This window comes from Ictalurus furcatus, chromosome 21 (assembly GCF_023375685.1).
Source record: "Ictalurus furcatus strain D&B chromosome 21, Billie_1.0, whole genome shotgun sequence".
Lineage (NCBI taxonomy): Eukaryota > Metazoa > Chordata > Actinopteri > Siluriformes > Ictaluridae > Ictalurus > Ictalurus furcatus.
In genome coordinates, this window is record NC_071275.1 from 7,441,835 (window position 1) to 7,464,014 (window position 22,180).

The following is a 22,180-nucleotide window of genomic DNA, read 5'->3' on the forward strand; positions in this document are numbered from 1 at the left end:
AATTTTTGGCCACTCCTACAACACAAGTAGTAGTTTATTAAAAAAATATATACAGTAATTTAAATGACACACTACTAAAACTGCCACCTTTTGCTGAGTTTAAAACAAGTTCCGGCCCTTTTCTGCAGCAGTGTATTACTTTAACTCAGTATAGTCTTTCCCCAAATTCTACTTATTCGTCCATTTTCGGTAAGGGGGCACAGTAGATCCGGAGACTATTCCAGGGAAATCTTGCTGGAAAGCACCCCAGATGGGAGTTTAAATCTTAGGGTAACTAATCAACAGTGTGTTTTTGGGATGATGGAGGAAACCCACTCAGAGACACAGGGAGAACATTTTAAACTCCAGATCAAACTGTGGAGAGCCAGCACCATCATTAACAATCAGGTGCTACGATTGCTTTAATGCACTTCTTTTTTGTCTTTTTAAAAAAAAAAAAAAAAAAAAGTTAACATTAAAAGCAAGGCCATAATTGCCTGAAGTGTTTTCCAAAAAGAAACATAAACCAGACAATTCAACAAAATGTTTAAATACAAATATCAGTCTGTACAAAATGTGAAATAATACAAGGACTTACACATCCAGTAGTAAATGGTATTTTGCTTTTTCAATCAGAGAAAGACAGTTAAAAAAAAAAAAAGTTTCAAAATATAACTATTTACAGGCTGTGTTGGCTTACCAGCTGCCATAGCCCCCCCTAGGGGGAGGATGTCCACTGCCATGGAACGGATTCCCAGGCCAGGTGTAGCTCTGGATAAACTGAGTCCGGTGAACTACACCTGGCTGAATTCCTAACATGTTTGCCATTGTCCCTTGTGTCAAATTGTTCCAGGCCATGTTACTGTTGGGTAAAAGGCTTCTCAGGCCTGAATGTGTGAACGTGTTGGCCACTGAGTTGTTGAGTATCTGGGATCTGAGTCCCATAGTGTTGTTCTGAGAAGCTCGAACAGCAGGCCACAAACCGCCACGCTGCAGCATCCTGTCCATTGTGACTAACGTGTTCATCCCGTACGATGACCGTCCAGGCATTGGCCGTTTACCACCTCGGTTGGCGTCGTTCCTGCTAGTCACAGTATTGTCGGCAGACTTGGTGCTACTTGAGCTGGGTGTCGGGTTTTTTGCAGTTTCCTGTTCCGATGCCTCCTTCTCCTGATTCGAGCCACTCTCGGTACCACTGATGTTCGGATTTATCGGAGGTTCAGCAGTGATGCCGGTGTCAGTTGTGCGATTCCAGGTAGGTTCTACGTCGCTACGTGTACTGCCGCTGGTCTCCATGACTAGAGAAGCGGGCTCGGCCATGGCATGTTCTGAAGCGGACACCGTTTCTGCACGGATCTGCTCTCTTTGCCCAACTTCCTCGATCTGACGCGAAGCCTGTGAGGCAGCAACTCCTTGAGAAGCTTGAAATGAGGAAGCAGACTGATTTGAAAGACTGCCATCATCCAAGGAGCCCTGAGGAACAGATGAAGGCTCGTCGCTCTGTCCGAGGAAGCTTTCATGAGGATGGATACCGAAAGATCCCGGTGACGTCTCGCCTTTGTGGGAACTCGCTTGCATTCGGGCGTTTCTGAAATGGGAAATTACGTCTCTCAGAGCTTCAAAATCTAATTCGCTTGGCATCCCAAGGGTTGGTGAGGGTAAAGTAACTATCGTCGCTTTGTCTCTTACTGAATAGTCGGATACACCGAGGTCCGGATCAGTCGGAGGACGAGGATGTAGGTCTGTACAGACAGAGGGTCTTTCATCATGGGCAGATGTCATGTCTCGGGTGTGAATTTCATAGCTTAGTCCCATGTCCTCCTCCCTCACTAAAGTCACAAGCAACATTACACATTAAAGACAATTGTTTAAAAAAAAAACAAAAAAAACATACATATTTTAAAGAGAAAGTCTAAAAGTGTCCACTACAATGAACACAAAATACCAACTTAAGCAAGTTTTAGCTGTTCACCAGCTGAGCATTATGAACAGGATGTTTTCTTTAGCGCATTCATGATTACTTACATACTGGGGAAGTGGGACAGGAATGCAGATCTGACGACGCTGGTTTGTCACCTGTTTCACCGATCAGACTGGCCATATTATACAGGATGTCATCAATGTTTGCAATAACAATGCCACTGTTAGAATAATGTGGAAACATCTCAAAGCGACGCTCTGTTAAACAAAAGGAGGTACAAGAGTTATACAAAATATTACACCAAATCAGAGTAACCCTATCATAACTTGTCAGCATAAATGCAATATATGATATGGTTTAAAGTAAGGGGATCAGTATTAAAAAGCCTTCAATATAACGAGATTAAAAAAAAAAAATAAATAAAAAAAAAAAAAATCACCTGTGAGATATATTACATGACGCTGTCGGGTGTTCTGAGCCTGAAGCTTCACCAGACAGTCCAGGTCAGGTGCTTGGTGCGACGGAGTATCGCACTCGTGATAGGACAGAAACTCGACTATTTGTTTCTTGTGGTAGGTCGTCATGAGTTTCAGCACGTTCAGGGCTTCGCTTTTATACCTGAGGATAAACATATCGTTCACAAACGTTACAGAATTGAGCATTTGGGGACATTTGGGGGGGGAAACTGTCATAGTTCTTCCCTAACATTATCTCTCAATCTAGCGATGCAGAGAGAAACTATAATTAATATGAAATCTATAATTATTGGCACCATTTTAATGAATGGGCAAATAAATGTCTTATGGAATAAAAAGAACTCAATGGTTGAAATTTCAAAGCAGAGCAACAACAAAAAAAGAAAAAGAAAAAAAAAGTTTGACAGATAGTTGCTGACATGGAGAACTCATGTGATGGATATAAAAATACAGAGTACATCATCAGTTAAAAACTACCATTAAGCACAGTTAGGATCGTAACAGTTCATATATCTGAAACGGTTTAAGAAAAATAGTCTAGAAGACGACACATGAGCAGTGGGATTAAGATATTTGTGGGGGGGGACGGTTTACATCTTTATAGCCAAAGACTTCTCAATCAGTTTAGTAACTTCAGGTGATATTTCAGTAATTATTTAGAAGTAACAAACCTGCTTTGCACTTTGACCTTTTTGTGAGTTTTACAGTGCACCCGCCATCTCCATGGACTCTCAGGTGTGTTAAGCTCCTCGAGATAGTGAAGAAGAGCCTGAAGTCTCTCTGCGAAAAAAACAACAAAATTTTCCAATAGAAAATAGATGAATAGGAACTTTACAGGTGGGTGAAGGTGAAGCTTCTCAATGTAGCCTGGTTATAAAATAAAAAAAGCACCATGAAAGGAGTTAAAATAAAATGATTCCTTACCCTGTGTGATGAAGTCAGGATTAAGGACAAATTCATCAGAGACGATGAAGCCGCCAGAAACAAACAGTTCGTTGTAGGTGTGATTCTTGATGTCATCGAGACTGTCTACTCCAGCGAAGTTTACTGATCGCAGCTTTTTTAGAGACACTAATGCAGGAATCTGAGAGTACACAAAGGCAAGTATACAAAGTTTAAGTTACTAAAACAATATGAAATTGTTATTAAAGCAATACAAGTGTGATATCCTCATACAGTGAATGTCACACCCTAGTGAAACAGATATAAGCCTAATCATTCCAGTTTGCAATGTCAAAATGTCCACAATAATGAACTATAAACACACTACCGGTCAAAAGTTTGTGGACACTCGACTGAAATGTTTCTCATGAGCTTAAAAACGTTTTGATCTGAAGGTGTGTGATTAAATGTTTGAAATAATGTAGACAAAAATATAATTGTGCCGACATTTTTTTTTGTAAATAAAATGTTCGTTTCCTAATGAAAGCAATGAATAGTTTTTTAAAAACGCATATTCCAAAAAATATAAATATTCCACAAAAAAAAAAAGGCAGTTTATTGTACCTTATGGATGTGGGCAGCGATGTCTATATTTTGGATGACGATCAGGAGTTTGTCTTGACTGTCCTTTTTCTCAAGAAAGGTCTGAGGATCGCACTCTGGATTGCCGAGCCTCGTTAAATAGTCCTGTAACAGATGCAAAGAAAGATGCCGCAGTTCATTTGCACAGATGCCAGTTTATTAGGTACACTGGTCAAACATGCACAATTGACAGCAATCAATGAAAAAGAACCAGGGGAAGACTACTGATGATGAGAGATGATCTGGTTTGGGAATGAATGAAGGATGAAAATTTGTGACATTTTCCAGAAAAACAACTAACGTCAGTGAATAGTGTCAACAGCTACACTACCGGTTAAACGTTTGGAGACACTCAACTGAAATGTTTCTCATGAGTTTAAAAACCCTTTGATCTGAAGGTGTGTGATTAAACGTGTGAAATCGGTGTTGTAGACAAAAATATAATTGTGCCAATGTATCAATTTCTTTCATTTATTCACGAAATAATCTTTTTGATTTTTATACGGACGTCTCGGAACGAAATGTTCCAAAAAAGCAGCCGATAAGAGTCCAGCGTCGGTGTGAACTCCTTTAATACTGTTTAAAAAGTATCTCAGGGAAATTCCTCAAGAAATCGGGTGAGAAAATGCCATGAATACATTGCCGGTGTGCAGCCGATGCTATCGTTCATTTAAACGAAGCGAGGAAACACCTGGAATTTGGCAAAGCACCTGAAAAAAGGGTCCTATATTATGTTTGTTTGAGGCAGCTGGCATTGTAGCCGTGAAACCAGCTAACATATGCTCCATGTAATGTTAGCAATCTTTTTGGCCTGCCACCATATCAGTGAATTTAAACTAATGCTTGCATTCAGAGTATAAGGGGGTGGGGGGGGTGTGTGTGTGTGTGTGCGCGCGCGCGCGTGCGTTTAGGAGTGCACCTTAGCACTTATTAGTCATGGTCAGGCAGTGTTTGCTAACTAAAATCTCTCTCTCTCTTTTTGCCAGTATTAGTCAGAGGAGGATGTCCCCCAGGAGTTTTTTTTATAATTATTTTTTTTAATTAAAATAATATATATTATTTTTAAACCACACTGTGGTATCGAGTATCGTGTACTTTTGGTGGTATCGGTACCAACTACTAGATTTTTGGTATCGTGACATCTCTACCTGGTTATAAATCGAATCAAGTGGTTATGTTCTGTTCTGCACTGGTGCTTCACGTTACCACTTTTGACTTTAGAGACTCTGAAGAGATGAGACGCATCAGTTTGAAGTGTGGAGAATAAACATGTTTCTTTGTATATTCAGATTACGGTATCAGCGCTTCTCTCGTTGTCTGTGCACTACTGCGCTAAGAACGGACCGCCAACACACAAATCATACGTAGTCAGTGAAATTCTGCACCTATGATAGTAGGTCTCTATAGGTGTACCTAATAAAGCAGGAAATCAATATAGAACGTATAGCAGAAGGCATACAATTAACGGCTCGTGACATAACATGCTGTACCTTTATTTCCCAGCACACGTCACTCTCCTCATCCACGCAATGGATGTAGAAGTGGACGGTATTCTTTTGCACATCCTTCATGATCTTCACTAGGTTGTTGATCACCTCAGGTTGGAGCTGACTAATAAGGTTGCTGATGGCAGCTGGAGCCGGTTCTATAGACGTAGCCGTGTGGTTGTTTGTCACGCCGCTATCAGTCATGCTTTCTCCTGCATCCGAGATCACCCGACTGCCAACAGATGAGATCGAAGTCTCGCCTTGATGGGCTTCAAGCCTTTCACGCGTCACTGCGCTCTGTTCTGCCTGCGTTAACCCGTTGATCATTTGCATGTCATGCAAATGTTGCTGTTGGTCCTCTTTGGGGGTCGGAGAATTAAAGGTAAACGCAGGTTTCGCTGCAGCGACAGAGCTGGGAGACTGAGCAGGTGCGTTAATGAGAGAAGAAGAAGAAGAAGAAGAAGAAGAGACAGGAAGAACTTCAGGAACTGAAGAAGAAACGAGTGCCATGCTATCCCGTCTATTCTTCCGGGGATCTAAGAAAGCGCTTACGCCTTCTCTGAACGAGTTAATATAGCTGTGCACGGGAAAGGGCGTGTTAAAATGCGTGACGTACTCGGAGAAAGGTACAATGGAAGTCTGTGGTGGATTTCCCGGGGTTTGAGAGCTAGAACTGGGAGTGCAGTACGCACATTCCTCTCGCAGAAGATCCTCGACCTCAGCAGAGAAGCCGGAGATTTGTGCGTCGACTATGCAGTCGACACCGCTGAACAGTGTCCCTTTCTGCTCTCGACTATCAGAGTCTTTCAGCTCGTCCGAGATGTCCATGTCCCGGTCCTCCACGGAGCCGATCTCAGGTTCGGCCTCCACGTTACTGCTGTCAGGCTGATCAGGAGGCGTGACATCCTGTTTCTCCGGGCTGGTGCGAGTAGACACTGTGGGGCTTTGGATGAAACGGGGATCCTCGAGATTTCTGTTCCTTCTATGGCTGTATCTCTCAGTCTTCAGACCTGTGAAAGCATTACAGCTGTCAGTTGTGTTCTAGCTAAAGTTAACCTTTAATCGCTTTAATGTTTCCACATGCGTTTGCACACATTACCAGAAACATAACCAGCTCAATTCTGACAACTTTAAGAAGGATATAATTTACAGCAAAAACTCTCTAATAGATAGATATTTACCAGCACAGTGCTGCAAATCAATTGTGTATTCAACCAAGACTTGTGGTCAAAAGTATGCGGACACCCGACCATCACACCAACATGTGCTTTTCGAACATCCCATTCCAGATCTAGTCCCCCGTTTGCTGTTATAACAATCTCCACTCTTCTGGGAAGGCTTTCCACTAGATTGTGAAGCATGGATGTGGGGATTTGTACTCACTCAGCCAGGAGAGCACAAGTTAGTGAGGTAAGTTCTTTCACTCAAGTGCTTCCAATCCAACCGGGGCAAACCGTGTCTTCATTTAGCCCGCACTGTGCACAGGTACACTGTGATGCTGGAAGCTTGGCAGTGCTGGTGCTTGAACCCCCGACCTTCCGATCAGTAACCCCGAGCCTTAACCGCCAAGCCACCACTGCCCCCTTGTGGTCACAGTGGTCATGTCACAGCATGCAAAGACATCCTATACTTTGTCTTTTTATACTTTGTGGCCACAGTTTGGGGAAGAACCCGAAATGGGTGTGATGGTCAGGTGTCCACAAACTTTTAGTGTATGTACATATCATGAATGTACACTAAACAATGAATGTAACAATGAAGTTTACTTTCACATTAACTGATCTCTGCTTCGACCTTATAGAAATTGCAACTATATTGTGTATGTACACATTCTTAAGTTTATCAAGGGAATGAGGTGAGAATGTAGGATTAAAGTTTTCTATTTGTATATTAACAGAATCAGGAGTTTGTCTTAAAGCTTCTATGGTGAAATCACTTCTTGGTAAAACCACCACATCGAGTACTTTTACTATTCAATATAGAAATAAAAACACTGGCCCTCAGAACAAGGTGTGGTAATAACGTGAACTAATACAAACTGAAAGAAAACATTTGAATAATTTTGATGCCACTGTATCTACTTCTACTTAAAACATTTCCCTTTTCGCTGAACGTGTGCTGTTAGACCGTAACACTTTATATCTGATTAAGACGTATTCAGGATTTGTCTATACCTGTTATGGGAATAAGCACCCAGGGGATTGACCTCTCTCCGGGTATGTTGTCACCACGTTGTTGTCCATTGCTATCGGAGCATGGACTGAAAGCCTCCAGGCTGCTCAAGCTACCAGCAGTTTCTTCCTAAAATTAGAAACTCCAGTCAGCTCTAAAAAAGCTCATTACAACCATAGCTGCAGGAGATAAGTAAAAAAGAAAAGTACACCCCAAGGAAATTGTTGGTTTTCTTGACATATTTGGATAGGCAAACATTTAATCCTCTTTGAAACAGTGCCTATTAATAAAGTTGATACACTAACAAAAAACAGATCAGTCGCATGGAAAAAAGTAAGTACACCCCAACATTTATCACACCTTCAAATCCATAAAATTTGAATCAGGTGACAAGCATGGATGCCAGTGATTAGAACCGGTCTTATTTAAACCCCTCTCATATCTAGTGGTTGGTATTCCCTTTGCTATTGAGGTGTATGGTGTCTAAAAGTTCTGTAAGGCCTTCAAAAAAAAAGGTTGTGGATGCCTATGAGTCTGGCAAGGCATTTAAAAAGATCCCCAAATTATCTGAAATACATCATTCCACTGTAAGGAAAATAATCTACAAATGCCGCAGATTTCAAACGGCTGCCAATTTGTTCAAGACTGGCCGTCCCAGCAAATTCAGCCCAAGAGCAGACCGTCTGATGCAAAAAGGAATCTCCAAGAATCACAAAATTTCATCACAGGATCTGCTAGGACGTCTTGCAACTGTTGGTGTCAAAGTGCATGCTTCTACAATCAGAAAGAGATGCATGGAAGGCATGCCAGGAAAAAGCCTTTGCAAGACTACAGTTTGCCAGTGAGCATGTAGGCAAAGACCAGGCCTTTTGTAATAATGTGCTCTGGATAGATGAATCAAAGATAGAGCTGTTTGGCCACAGTAAGAGCAGACATGTTTGGCGCTTTTTAGGAGAAGCACCTCATACCAACTGAAGCACAGTGGTGGAAATGTTCTCAGTTTGGGGTTGCTTCACTGCCTCAGGGTCTAGACATCTGTCAGAAAGTTGAAGCTGAACTGAAAGTGGACACTTCAACAGGATGATGATCCTTAGCACACTAGCAAATCCACCAAGAAATGGCTTGGAAAATAGAAATGGAGAGTTATGGAATGGCCTAGTCAAAGCCCGGATTTGAATCCCATTGAAATGTTGTGGGGGGATTTGAAACAGGCAGTACATGCAAGAAAACCCCCAAACTTCTTGCAACTGAAAGAATATTGCATGGAAGAGTGGTCAAAAATTCCAGCAAGTCTGGTGGACAATTCTGCAAAACGCCTACAAGAAGTTATTTCTGCTAAAGAGGGCAATACTAGCTTCTAAGGCCGAGGGTGTACTTACTTTTTCCAAAGAAGAATATCACATCTATTGATATTTCTGTTGAATAAATGATTAAAAAAAGCAAATTTTCCTTGTGGTTTTGTTCAAATACATCAATTCTATTAACAGGCACTGTTTTAAATATGATCAAGTGTTTACTTGTCCAAATATGTCAAAAAAGGCAACAATTTCCATGGGGTGTACTTATTTTTTCATATGACAGGATACAGTATTAGGGTTGTGGTGTTGTCATGGTTTGGCGTATAATCGGACTGTTTCCTCACCATTGAAAATGCCAATTAAAATGCACTTCTGCCCATTACAGTCTGCCCATTCCTTTTCTTACAGTCACTCTCATATAGCACGTATTTCCTTACAGCCACTCTCTCTTTCAGCTTATAACAACAACAATAACAACAACAACATCGTGATAAATAGTGACAGTGTGAGAGATTTTCTGGAAAAGTCATTCTTAAAAGCATCTTTCTAAGAAAGAAGAGCAATTAGGAGATTTAGTGAAGGTTAAAACTATGGCCGATGTTAAACAAACAGCATCTCTTTATTGTGAAGAAATGAAGGACTGTGAGACGTTCTCAATTTTGGAAAGTATCTTCACATGCAGATAAAACAAGTCAGTGAATGATTAGAATCTACTGCTACTTAAAACTTTAATCTTTGATGCACTATTACTTCTAGGACACCCTTGTTTCCTAACAGGTCCATGCAGAGCAACTGAGAGCATAACAATAATGTAAAAATACAATAAACAATATGGTACCTCAAGATCGTTTTTTCTTTGTGCCTCTCGAACGTCTTCATCCGTGAATCGTTTCCGAAGGTCGGTGTCACAGTTAGTGGGGAGGCCCAGGCTGGTCATGCTGTCCTGTAGAGTCTTCTCTGTGTCTTCACTGCTCTTTACCAGTTCTCCATCAGCGTTAGTCAAAAACGTGCTGCATATGGTTTTGGTTAGTTTGTCCAGCATTGTAACCAGTGCTACCGGAGCATTGTCCTTCCTCAGGTCTGTATCCTGAGAGGTTTTGTTGAGCTTGTCCAGTAACTCCACAACCTTCAGTGCCTCCTGAGTCTTGTCCTTCCTGAGGTCTGTGTCTTGAAGGCCAATGCTGGTCAGCACATCAGCCAGAGACTGACAGGGTTTCTCAGCTTAAAAAAAAGAAGAAGATACAACTAATCTGAGTGGTTGAAGCTGTGAAGACACTGTTGCTAGGTCATTTGATTGCTTTATGGCTTTAACTAGCTATTGTGAATCTAGTCTTTTATATGGACAATATAAAGACAGTGAAAGTGAGAGACCCATCATAATTTCAAAAAAAAACAAACAGTTACTTACTGATACAACTGAAAAATAGATTGCATATGACTAAACTTACATGTAAAATTACACTTATCATCGACCAAAAACTGAACTTCTATGGAGTTGGCCATAATGTGAAAACATTAAATAAAGCTAGCATTATAGTCTGAAAACACAGACTTGAATGCTTCTTACATTAAAAACAATATAAACAATCACAATCACTTCTGCTCCCAGCCTTCTGATTGCCTAACAGTTGTCTCAGAACAAAAGAAAGAAAGAGAAACGATCTGAGCTAAAGAAAGATATGCAATGAAAGAAAGCATGAACAGAAATTTGAGACACAAATCTGATAAAGCTGATAAAATAAAATAATGACGGTATAGATTAACTTTCCGACTTAGAGGTCAACGCTGGAGGTCCGAAATATTATCACTAAGCATTATCCCTGTAATATCAGACTTTTCCTGCATATTTTTTGCCTACCTTGACTTTCTTCAGCTTCTCCGTTGCTGGGTGTGGCCATCCTCGAACACTTTGCACTTATGTTCTGCGCTTCTTCCTCCAACTTCCTCTTTAAACCATAAGTATTCACTGGCATGTCTTTCTGTTTGGCTTCCTTCATTTTATTCATCTGAATGAGCTTTAAAATCTCGTTCATTCCCTCTGGGTCGCTAGGAGCCTTGGCAGCGTCTGCAGTCTCTGGGTCGGTTCTAGATCCGGAAGCGCATCTGAACATCTCCACCATGTTCTTAGCTTTTTCAACAGGCATCGTGTACAGACCGGGGCTGTAAAAGTAGGAATGAATGTAGCCTTCCCAGTTGAATCTCTGCCTCGGAGCAGGAAAGAGCTTCTCCCTGTCGTCCAGTTTGAGGTCATAGTCGAGTCGGACTCGCTGGATGGGTTTGGATTCCTGGAGGCTGTTGAGGTATTCGTGGGCCTGCTGCTCCACGCCGGCGCTCAAGTTTTCCGGAGGGTTACATCGCACTTTGCTGAGAGCGTAGTGGTACGCTGGGATGAAGCTATTCAGATGTAGCATTACAGGGTCCTGGGGCACCGGGGTCAAGGATGTGCAGGTAGTTTGGGGCTCAGGTGCTTATTGGATATAGAATATTCACAGAATAGATAAAGATCTCACACCTTCTATTCAAATTATCGTATAATTGTAAGGATTGATACAGTATATGGGTATGCCAATATAAAAACTTTCACCATTTAGATAATTTTATACCGGTAAAAATAATGTCAGAATTCTTATACTAAAAACATTATAAAATGTGGTGTCTCAAGAGAAATCCTCTTAACAAGACTAAAGTTAATTCTACATAATTGAATACTCACATTAACACTTGTTGCACAACTGAAATTTGAGCCAACTGTAATATTTGTAATGTGATTAAAGTTTTGAAGACAGCATGAAAGGGAAATTTCTTTTTCTTTTTACAAACTGGCATTTTTGACTTTAACAGCATTATTGGGGGTGGGGGCAAGACTTTGGGTTTTATCCCTCATGGTATGTTCACACATGCAGCAATTTGATCACTACAAGTCGTCAGTCACGGTACTATGAAGTTGCCAGTAGGCGTGCCTACTACTGGTTGCCATAGTAACATTTATCAGTGGGTGGCGCACCTAGCATTCCACTTTAAGTCTTCTTGAGTGTTAGTATATGAAATTCACCAGTGGAAACATGCATCATATCCTATGATAGATTGAGACTATATCACACAAACACACACAGTCAAAAATTTGTGGACACTCGGCTGAAAGGTGTGTGATTAAATGTTTGAAATAGGTGTTGTAGACAGAAATATAATTGTGCCAACATACTAATTTCTTTCATTAGAAAATTAACATTTTATTCACAAAAATCTGTTCTTTTATTTATTTATTTATTTAAACGGATGACTCTGAGTGAAATATTCCAAAAAGCAGCCGATAAGAGTCCAGCGTAGGTGTGAACTCCTTTAATCCTGTTTAAAAAGCATCTCAGGGAAATTCCTCAAGAAATCGGTCGAGAAAACGCCAAGAATACGTTTCTCGAAATTCTCGGCAAAAAGGGCGTCTACTTTGAAGATGCTAAAACACTAAATTATTTTGATTCATTTTGGATTTTTTATCATGAAATAATTCCCATAGTTCCATTTGTGTTATTCCGGAGTTTTGATGACTTTATTATTATTGTAAAATGTGCACAAAAAAAAGGTGTCTAAATTTTTCACTGGTAGTGCATATGGGAGTCCTAGAAGTAAGTGAAAGATTGATCTCCAGTTATTGCTGCTAAAGGTAGCACAAACAGATTTTAAGTTTAATGGGGCAATTAGTTTTTCACATTGCTGATAGGTGTTGGATCACACTTTTCTGGTTCAAAAAAAAAAAAAAATAGTAAAAACTATTGTGCGTTTCCTCAGGTTGCATCTCATACTAAAAACAGAAGAAATCAGGATGGGGCAAATACTGGGGCCGGACTGTCTGGGTCCACAAAACAATTATGCTAGCAGGCAGCATGCGTGCTCTACTGTCTTCTCCCATTGCTAGTCACTGTACCAAGTGGCTCCAAATTTGCATAAAGTTAAACTTTTCTCAACTCTGGACACACCCACGTCTAATAGCCAACGGTTGGTGTCCGGCAAAATGAGCGACATCTTCAGCTCTCACTGAAAATGAATGGTCTCCAATCGCTTCGTCACTTCACGTGTGAACGTACCATGAAGATTTGACTGGCTTGTGAAAACTTGGTGGTTTTCAGTCAGTCATAGAGGACTTCGTGCCTCTGCAGCAGCACTGGCACGCTCACGAGAGAAAGGTAAATGGAGGAGGCCATATTTATTTAAGCCTAGAAATACAGCTGGAAACAAATGCTGACCCAAGTGCTCACCCCGTTTTTTATTTTAATTTATTTATTTTTATAACTGTAACTTTAGTTACAATTGAGTTGTAACTTGAGTTGAGTCAAAATTAGAGGCTGTTTAGAGGAAGCAAAAAGTCACTGTGCTTTAGTGAAGATTACCAGCAACAAATATTTTGTCTACCAAATGTGGTGTACCAAGCCATCATTGTTATACACACAAAAAAAGGACAGTTTGGTCTTTAATGTCAGCTACTTGCATGACAATTCCTCACAGAGTTCGACCCCTAATACACAGGTGTCAGTAAAACACACAAGGGTTTAATCCATGATTACTGTGATTTATCGATTTGTGGTTAAATACTTACAGAACTTCGACACATCCTGTGCATGGTGATAGATGAAAAGAGCTTGAGAAGATGTTTTCCAGCCTGCTCTGCGTTCTTCAAACATAAAAACAGTAGGACATTTTATAACGTTTTTTTTCTTTCTTATGAAGTTACGCATGTATGTTTTGTAAAAGACCGTCAACATACCATTTGAGTTGAACATTTGGCCTGAAGACAGAAGGAACAGAAAACCTTTGTCGTTCACCATGTTCATCAATACCTGCACATTGCGGGAAAATGCTCAGATTAGGGTGGAGTTCTAATGATTTGCAGTACACAACACAAATGCACAAACAAACTGGCGTTAAAATATAGTCAAACATATTATTTAACCTTGTGTGTCACATCAAGAGACAGACACCTACCAGTCCCTTTTTTTCAAGCTCCTGAAACAACTCGGCCAGGTCCTCTCCTGATTTGTTTTTCTCTGCCACGACCTCAAACAGACTGCAGTACATCCCGCTCTTGAACACTGCACAACGAGACACATCATGGAAATGACACAAACAGCTCACAGTTGCTTGTAAATATACATTTGCATTAACCAGGAACAGTCATAAAAAGTATATGAGAACCGAAATATATGATCATGAAGCACATCAACACAGCACACTGTGTGCCCTAGAGCGAAAAAAAGAAAAAAAATTTATTTTGCTTGGTTCTGTCAGCATTTCCACATCCCCCTGGGTTTCTGATACTTAGAAGACTGTCCATCATCCATGCACGCTAATTAATAGTCAATAAAAGGACACCGATTTCCCTTGTAAAGACTGAAAAAGTTTACCTTCATGGCTGCCGGAGTAAAGATCCCAGGAGAAAAGTGAAGATGGAATTAACTGCTTTACTTGGTCCAGTCTCATGACTTTACCCATCTCCAGCCTGTCTGATCTGCAAAATTATCATTACAAGATTATTTAAACACGCATCGTATGTGGATCAACACAAGGAACAAAAAAAAACAAACAAAAAAAAAACCCCTCTAATCCAGGGGTGTCAAACATATAGCCTCATATAGGGCTGAGACCAGGTTTATAAAAATTTTTATCTTGCCCAGGAAATGAATTTGGAATCCATCTATCCATTTTCTGTACCGCTTATCCTACACAGGGTCACAGTGAGCCTGGAGCCTATCCCAGGGAACTCAGGGCATAAGGTGTGGGACACGCTGGACGGAGTGCCAACCCATCTCAGGGTATGATCACACACCCATTCAATTTAGAGATGTCAATCAGCCTACAATGTATGTCTTTGGACTGGGGGAAGAAACCAGAGTACCCGGAGGAAACCCCAGAAGCACAGGGAGACCACTAAGCCACCGTGCCTCCCTGAATTTAGACTCTTTGGTTGTTAAAATTGTTTTGTCAATTTGGTAAAAAACAAAAAAATCTTATTGCATCAGGGTGCAAAAGAGAGCAATAAACATAGCACCATACTGACAATTTTAATTCTCTATTAAGAAGCTAAAGATCTGACATATGATCCTAATCAAGTCTACAAATATTGGAAACTTTTAATTGGGTGATCATTGTACGGTAAACACTATAATTTGGGTAATTTGTTTTTCTGGTAATGAACTGCAGTCCGTTCAATGTAAAGGAACACATTTAACAGGATTTGTTGATGTATCATCTGTCTACTAAAATTATTTTTGTGATCTTTTTGTGATCTGGCGCACTTGATGTAAGACAAACGCTGTGTCTGACCTGGCTCATTCGAGCTACAAAGTGGGGGAAAAAAACACACTCGCCTCCACGTTCATCTTATGTTATAGAGTTAACAAGCTAATATGTCTAGAACGTTAAGTGATCTAAAGCAAACACTAGTATATACAGTATAAAATCATTTAAAGTACCGAAGTGCTACTTTGTTTACTGTTGCTCTGAGCAGCCATTCTGTTATGACATCATGTGCTGAGTTGAGGAGATCTTTCTGACTTTCCATATAGGAATTCAGAGAGTTTTCTCCCCTGATCAGAGATGGGAAATGCAGCATAATGTACTGCAATGTAACCTGTTATCTAAATTGAGTATGACATCTCTGGACTAACTGTTACGAAGACGCTGCTGTGAAAGAAGAAACTCACATCTTGAAAGGTAGAAAAGGTTGCGAAATGGAATGAAGGCTTGCTTGATACACTTCCTTTCCTCCGTTCACAAACTGTCCTTTCCAGACAGTGTAGCCACGTCTTTCTGAAAGAAAAAATGAATATAGGAGGATTTACTTCAATTGTGTAGTAGCACTTCAAAAATGATCAGCTTTCTAAAGTGGTTGCAATTCATCTTAAAATTCTGCAGGCAAAGCTAAGTGTTACTGCACAGATCTGTTTAAATAAATCAAACGTTTTTATTTTGTGGAACAACAAGTGAGCAGACCTCTACCTGTTCCTGATGGCAGGCTGTTGGACCTATGAATGGCGGGGAGAAGCAAAAACAATTCTAGATACCAACCTGATAAGTTAAATAATAAGCAAATATGCTAATAGCGTATGTGGGATACCTCTGAAGAGGCGAGGCTTTAGGGCCCGCTGTTATAGCCTCCTTTGCTTTGAACTGAAAAGAAACGACAGCATATGGACACACATGCCTTGGTCTGGACGCAGGCTCAAAATCCACATACTCATAGAAATATTGCTGTGAAAAACACACACACACACACACACACACACACACACACACACACACAAACACCAACAGTTAGTGAGAGACTTGAATTGTTCAAATTATTAGGAATCTTTACTGTCACATGACTGAAATCAGTCAGTGGAAATACAAACAGTATATAGAACAATGCAGGAAGTAGTGCTACTTAAATATTTCGTTGCAGTAACAGATGAGTATTGAGTACATGGACACAAAAACACCAGAATAAGCGCAAAGACAAAAAACAAAAAGTATTTATACCTGAGTATACTCGAATGCCTTGTAAGACATCAGGGCCGTCACCTTGTTGGCGTTCTTAGAGAAATGGCTGTCAAATTTGGGCGTTGGGTCCAAACCTCTTAACATGTTATCATGTATGCTCTTTACTTTACCCTAAAAACAGAATAGAACACTTGTTAATCGCGTTCGAGGGCTATGAAATCTGCACGGTGAAATTTTTGAGTAACTACCTTTATCACTTTAAAGATGATCATCTCTCCGGTGAAGCCAGGCTCATAGGGACTGGCTTGTAGCAAGTCGGAGAACTGACACAAGTAAACGCCTAAGACATCAAAAAATAAACCGTTAATTTGTTTAAGGCTTGGATTGTAATCACACAGACATTTCAAAATGCTAAAATGTTACCTTTAGTGGAATGTCCCAAAAGGCTCATCCAGCTGTTGCCGACTGATAAACCTTTTTCACAAATCAAAGGGACCTGAAAACAACACATGAATTGTTAATAAATGTAAGGTGTGTGGTCATACGGGTTCTGCTGATCACAAAGGTTCTTAATTTGAAACTTGAGTCATTGAACCATCTTTAATTCAGCTCAAATAAAGGAGGTGGAGACCAAAGTCAAAAAAATGGACAGCATAAACGGTCTGAAATGAAAGCTGCCCGAGGATTTATTAAGAGCAGCCAATTACAACACTGACATTGAGAGGGTGTGTGTGTTCGCTCTTACACCCTCCTTTGTATTTGTATTGTCCTGAGGTCTGGGTGATGTTTTACATGTTGGCCCAGTCTGTATTTGTTTCCTATTTGACTAACATTGGTGAATTTCCTTAAGCTTCAGGCTAGACTAGCTGCGTTTGACTAAATCTCAGACCTCCGACTCAGGGAAAAAACAAAGAAAAAATGTGAATGACTTGGAAGTCAAATGGACTTATATATATATATATATATATAAAATAGAAGCTAACATGTGGCAAAAACACCACCACATGGTTCTCAAAAAGTGGTTAAAATGATTGATGCCAAGTTGGTTAATGTGCAAGTTGTTATTGTCATTATTGTTATTATTAACCTGTTAAACTCCTAGGATTTACTAATCTTAAGAGGGTTCATGGAAAGGTTTTCTTTTTTTTTTTTTTAAAACCATTCATGAAAGTTTTGACAACCCCAGGCCTAGATAAGGAACTGGCCAGCAACCTTTCTTAATGTAATCTAAGGTTCAGAATAGTTCAGGAGTGTTACACCCTCACAAAATAGTTTTTAGGTTGCCAGTGTGAGTGAGTAATTGTCCGATTTTATATAATACTGTGTTAACCCTTAAAGACCTAGATCGATTTTTGCGAAATCTGACACTCCTGTATTGTTTTTTTCTAACCTATCCTTAACAGTCAGCACCAAGTGCCATATATCATTTTAAACAGGAGAACCTTCATTTTCAATCTAGCTCATTCTAGATTGATAGCTCAATCTAGCCCTCCTTACCCACCCAAAGAAACATGTTGATTGGTGGAGTAGATGACAGTTTGAACCAATCTGGGCTTGAGCGGTATGACCAAGCAACAGCTATTTCCTGTTTGGCTCAGGAACAAACGGGTTTCCTTGACGAATCAATGCTGCAGAATGTGATAACGTAACCACAACGTATCTGCATTCAATACGGAGCATCTGAACATCCGACTGAGGCAAATGTCACAAATACAGACTGATATCACTGAAAAGCTGAGAATCTTTACTTTTCGGGACTTTTTAAAAGCATACGGATTGGATTAGCACTTCAAAAGTTTAAAACATTTTAGAACAACAGTTATTTTTAGCTGCGGGTGGCGGTTTCGGTCTTTGAGGGTTAAACACTGAATATACATCATTTTTGCCCACTCTTAAAAATAAAGGTGCCAGAAAATTTGGTTCCATTTCAAGAACCTTCTGATGTTTGGCTCTTTAACACCATAAATGCTTAGACCATGTGTGTGAAATGATCGTTTAATTCACTTTAGCACCAACCATCTGTATGTATGTAACCATTCATGTAGCACCATGAAAGGTTCTTTAAGGAGACAAAACATCTCTGAAGAAGCCTTTAGACTTACCTTGTCAGAAAACAGGAAACAAAAGGACTCTGCCAGTTCTTTGTCAGTGCGTCCATCCTGCTTCAGCTCTTTTCTCTTCTCAACGAACTGCATATAAACATTGAAACATTTTCAATCTCTAATGTCAAAACTCCACCAAGTTTCACACGAACACACCACACATTCAGAGGTGGACAACTCACTTGCCTGAGACAAGCTGACTAACAAGTCCAGACATTTCTTCTTTTTTTTTTTTTAAATTGGCTGCTCCCTATTACTTTTGCAAAGCAGACTAAAAAACCTCATGCTTCTGAATCATGCTGTGTGCTTCCCTACACACATCAGACGAGGCTCAGTCAGCAGGCTCTAGTTACTACACGGACTAAATACCTTGCATGGTTTAGAGACTGATCTTTTCAGAATCAGGAGCGCAAAAGGGTGTCCAAAGATGTACCAAGAAGCACCTCTTTACAGAAAAATGCATTTTCAGCATGTTTATATATTTCTTTGTTAAATAATACGCTCTTTAATATTCGTTTATTATTAGCCGTAGATTATTCGGAGCGTCCGCTATACAAGACCCTATGTATGAACCGTAACTATAGAAACGGTAACGTATTAGAATTAGCATATTAATATAAACCCGTGATTTGACATAGAAGCGGAGCTGCTGTTATAGAAAATTAAACAACGCCTTCTGACCAATCGGATGCCATGATTCAACAGTGCTACGGTATTAGGGAAAATGATTAATTGTGAAAGTGTCATCTTAACAGAGGAAACATGTATTTTGGTAACTTCTTTCTCTCACTTCTTTCTCCAGAGGCTCGTTGTGGACGAGGCGAGGTTTGGTGTACACAAAGTTCGCTTTTGAGGCAGGATCCTTGTAGCTAGAGGTGATTATGTTGAGGATTTCTGCAAACTCTCTGGACTCTGAGGACAAGTACTGGAACAGAGCTAAGGACAGAAACAAGACATTGAGTTAGTAACCCACACTGGGTCAAATTACCTCTCTGAACTACAGTCCCCTCTGAAACTACTGGAACGACGCAAATTCAATTGATTGTGCTGTAAACCAAAGACATTTGAGTTTAAGGCCAAGAGATAGGTATGAGACGAGAGCTTAAGATTTCAGCTTTAAATTTCCTGGTATTTACATCTAGATGTGTTAAACAACAAAAAACACAGAACCTTTTGTATCAGACCACCCAATTTGTAGTCAAGCATAAATATAAGAACAGATAAGTAAATTCAAGTAAATAACACTTAATATTTGGATGCACATCCCTTAGGGCTGAGCGATATGGCCAAAAATATTAATGACAGTACTTTTCTTCATATCATACAATACCAATATTGATCACGATACACATTCACATTTGTACGCTGCGCGTTTTTTTTAAATTTCCAAGTTGCCAGCCATAGTACTTTGAAAAGAAAGAAAGATAAATCCTAAAACAGTAAGAACAGTCTCTTCAAAACAGTATCAAAGCAATGGGATTTGAAGTGTACTAAAATGTTAAAATATTTTATGGAGTTCGTCAATCAAGAGCAGTTGGTTATGAATATTAAAAAGACAAGATCATCGTTTTAAAGCTTTATAAGAGCAGTCCAGTATTTGAAGAGGTTTTCAGATATATTTACATTCAGATGTCTAATAAAGGGGCAAAGAAGGCCTTGTGATTGAGGAATGATACTGCACTGAGGTTTATGGGATAGAAATTTATAAAAAGCTTGCGTGGACCATTTTTATATTTTCCTTAAAGTGACAAAGACACGACTAGCTATTACTATAGTAATTTTACTCGTCATCCATGACATCGCTGAATAATTTTCACACAATTTGAACAAATAATCTCTGTTTGTTATAAAAGGCTCGTGACATGCCATAACTTGCTCATCTCCGTATTTCTTTGCGAATTCCAATCTGGCTTTCCGATTTTTACTGACGAGGAGTGGTATGCATCTTGTGGTATGGCCTCTATATTTCTGTTCTCAAAGTATTCTTCGAACGGTGGATTGTGATACCTTCATCCCTGCCCTGTGGAGGTTGTTGGTGATGTAGTTTTTGGGGTTTTCTTCACAGCTCTCACAATGTTTGTGTCATGAACTGTTGTTTCCAAGTGGTTTCTTCCTTCTTCAGGACATTGTGCAATGTCTCTGATTGATTTTCCCTCTTTTCTCAGCTTCAAAATGGCTTGCTTTTCTCCCATAGACAGCTGTCTGATCTCCATGTTGGCTTATCCATTTTAACAACAAATGCAGTCTTCACAGGTGAAACTGAAGGCTAAAACCAAGAGGAGATGTTCAGAGCTATACTATGCTCACCTACAAATTGGGTGGTCTGATACAAAATGTGCCATGTTCTATGTCGTTCAACACATCATAAATATAAATATGCACATAAATACTAGGAAATAAAAGCTGAAATTCTAAACTCTCTTCTCATATTCATCTTTTGATCTCAAGCCAAAATGTCTTCAGTCTACAGCAAAAAAATTAAATGGCCTTGCCGTTCCAATATTTTTGAAGGGGACTGTACAATAGAGCAAAAAAAGATCCTGGGATACGTCCAATTTGAAGCAATACTAGAGACAGGAAAAATAAAACCAAATGAACAAACTCAGTCCGTAAATGAAGTAATGTGTAGTCTGATACAATGTCTAATATTATTTTGAGAAAATAGTGCCACAATGTGTGCACAACTGTATTATTTATTTATTTATTTTTGTAACCATACTAAAGTGAGACAAAATAAAAGTGTTTGATAGACTTAACTACCATAGAAGCATGAACTACCCTGGATGTCTGATTCCCCATAAAAAGTGACCGGTGACTGTTCATTTTCTATGCAAGTGTACCACACGGAGCTGCAAATCTACCGACAAAGTCAAGACGATAAAATTTGAATCAAGGATTTTTCTCCCCCAAAATGTAAATTAGATATGATACAAACGATTCGCTTCAGCGAACTCCTTGAACTGATCTTAACCGCACTTAGAAATGGAAGAAAAGACACCATCTTGTGTTTTCCTGATCGTACATAGTGACTGCGCACATCAAAAATAGACAAATTTAGTGCCGAACACTAGCACTAACACATTTATAGATTACCCCAGTATCTTTGCAAACATAAATATTACATTATTCATAACTTTTTCAATTAAATGAAAGAAGACACCTTTGTAATTATTTAGTTTAACTTCATTTAGCCTGGACTGACATTATTTTCTTCAACATGGAAATATAATGCTGCTATAAAAAATATACAACAACCTGAACAGCCATTCTTTTCATTAACACTATAAATATGACCACACTTCAGAACCACATAAATCTGTGCATCTGTTAAGCCAAAGTTTTAATCAAGGTCTTTATCACAAAATTGGGAGGGTTGTCAGTCAACAAATAGCACGGCTGTGTGGGTCTAGGTCACGCTCTGACCACAAAAGACAGATGGGTGTCAAACACAGGAAGTGACAAACCTTTCCTTCATAGTTTACATCCTGTGTAAAGTGAACGAACCCACATTTGACAGATGATTCAATGCACCAAAACCCTGTGGTAGATTAATTTGTGATTGAGACGCAGTCTTTTTAAAAAATGCATTCGAGTGTATTACAGTTTAAAATAAATTTACCAGCTTCTACAAGGACAGTAACATTACAGGAAGTGAAGGTGCACTTGAGATTTCCTAGTTGAGTGTGTTTCAGACTTGTAGCCCGAATGATTCTGAACATTTCTATAGTAAAACAAAACTGGATGGTATTAT

General features: G+C 39.6%; 1 protein-coding gene across 3 annotated transcripts in view; it reads right to left on the reverse strand.

Moving 5' to 3' along the window:
* tasora (transcription activation suppressor a) overlaps nucleotides 1-22,180 on the reverse strand; it is a 28,701-nt gene that overhangs the window by 675 nt on the left and 5,846 nt on the right. Inside the window, exons 2-24 of one of the 3 annotated variants that reach the window (XM_053652734.1) lie at nucleotides 19,220-19,365; nucleotides 18,430-18,516; nucleotides 16,751-16,823; nucleotides 16,576-16,667; nucleotides 16,367-16,498; nucleotides 15,963-16,096; nucleotides 15,845-15,870; nucleotides 15,550-15,655; nucleotides 14,251-14,354; nucleotides 13,832-13,938; nucleotides 13,614-13,686; nucleotides 13,446-13,520; nucleotides 10,716-11,324; nucleotides 9,696-10,078; nucleotides 7,562-7,688; nucleotides 5,391-6,397; nucleotides 3,883-4,005; nucleotides 3,301-3,460; nucleotides 3,048-3,156; nucleotides 2,340-2,518; nucleotides 2,005-2,157; nucleotides 1,669-1,808; nucleotides 1,358-1,567 (exon numbers count right to left, since the gene is read on the reverse strand). In XM_053652734.1, the coding sequence (XP_053508709.1) occupies nucleotides 1,496-1,567; nucleotides 1,669-1,808; nucleotides 2,005-2,157; nucleotides 2,340-2,518; nucleotides 3,048-3,156; nucleotides 3,301-3,460; nucleotides 3,883-4,005; nucleotides 5,391-6,397; nucleotides 7,562-7,688; nucleotides 9,696-10,078; nucleotides 10,716-11,324; nucleotides 13,446-13,520; nucleotides 13,614-13,686; nucleotides 13,832-13,938; nucleotides 14,251-14,354; nucleotides 15,550-15,655; nucleotides 15,845-15,870; nucleotides 15,963-16,096; nucleotides 16,367-16,498; nucleotides 16,576-16,667; nucleotides 16,751-16,823; nucleotides 18,430-18,516; nucleotides 19,220-19,365 (4,217 nt within the window). In that variant the 3' untranslated portion in view covers nucleotides 1,358-1,495. Of the gene's footprint in view, nucleotides 1-16; nucleotides 1,809-2,004; nucleotides 2,158-2,339; nucleotides 2,519-3,047; nucleotides 3,157-3,300; nucleotides 3,461-3,882; nucleotides 4,006-5,390; nucleotides 6,398-7,561; nucleotides 7,689-9,695; nucleotides 10,079-10,715; nucleotides 11,325-13,445; nucleotides 13,521-13,613; nucleotides 13,687-13,831; nucleotides 13,939-14,250; nucleotides 14,355-15,549; nucleotides 15,656-15,844; nucleotides 15,871-15,962; nucleotides 16,097-16,366; nucleotides 16,499-16,575; nucleotides 16,668-16,750; nucleotides 16,824-18,429; nucleotides 18,517-19,219; nucleotides 19,366-22,180 lie in introns of those variants that run through there. The other 2 variants (XM_053652733.1, XM_053652732.1) reach the window with 2 other exon arrangements.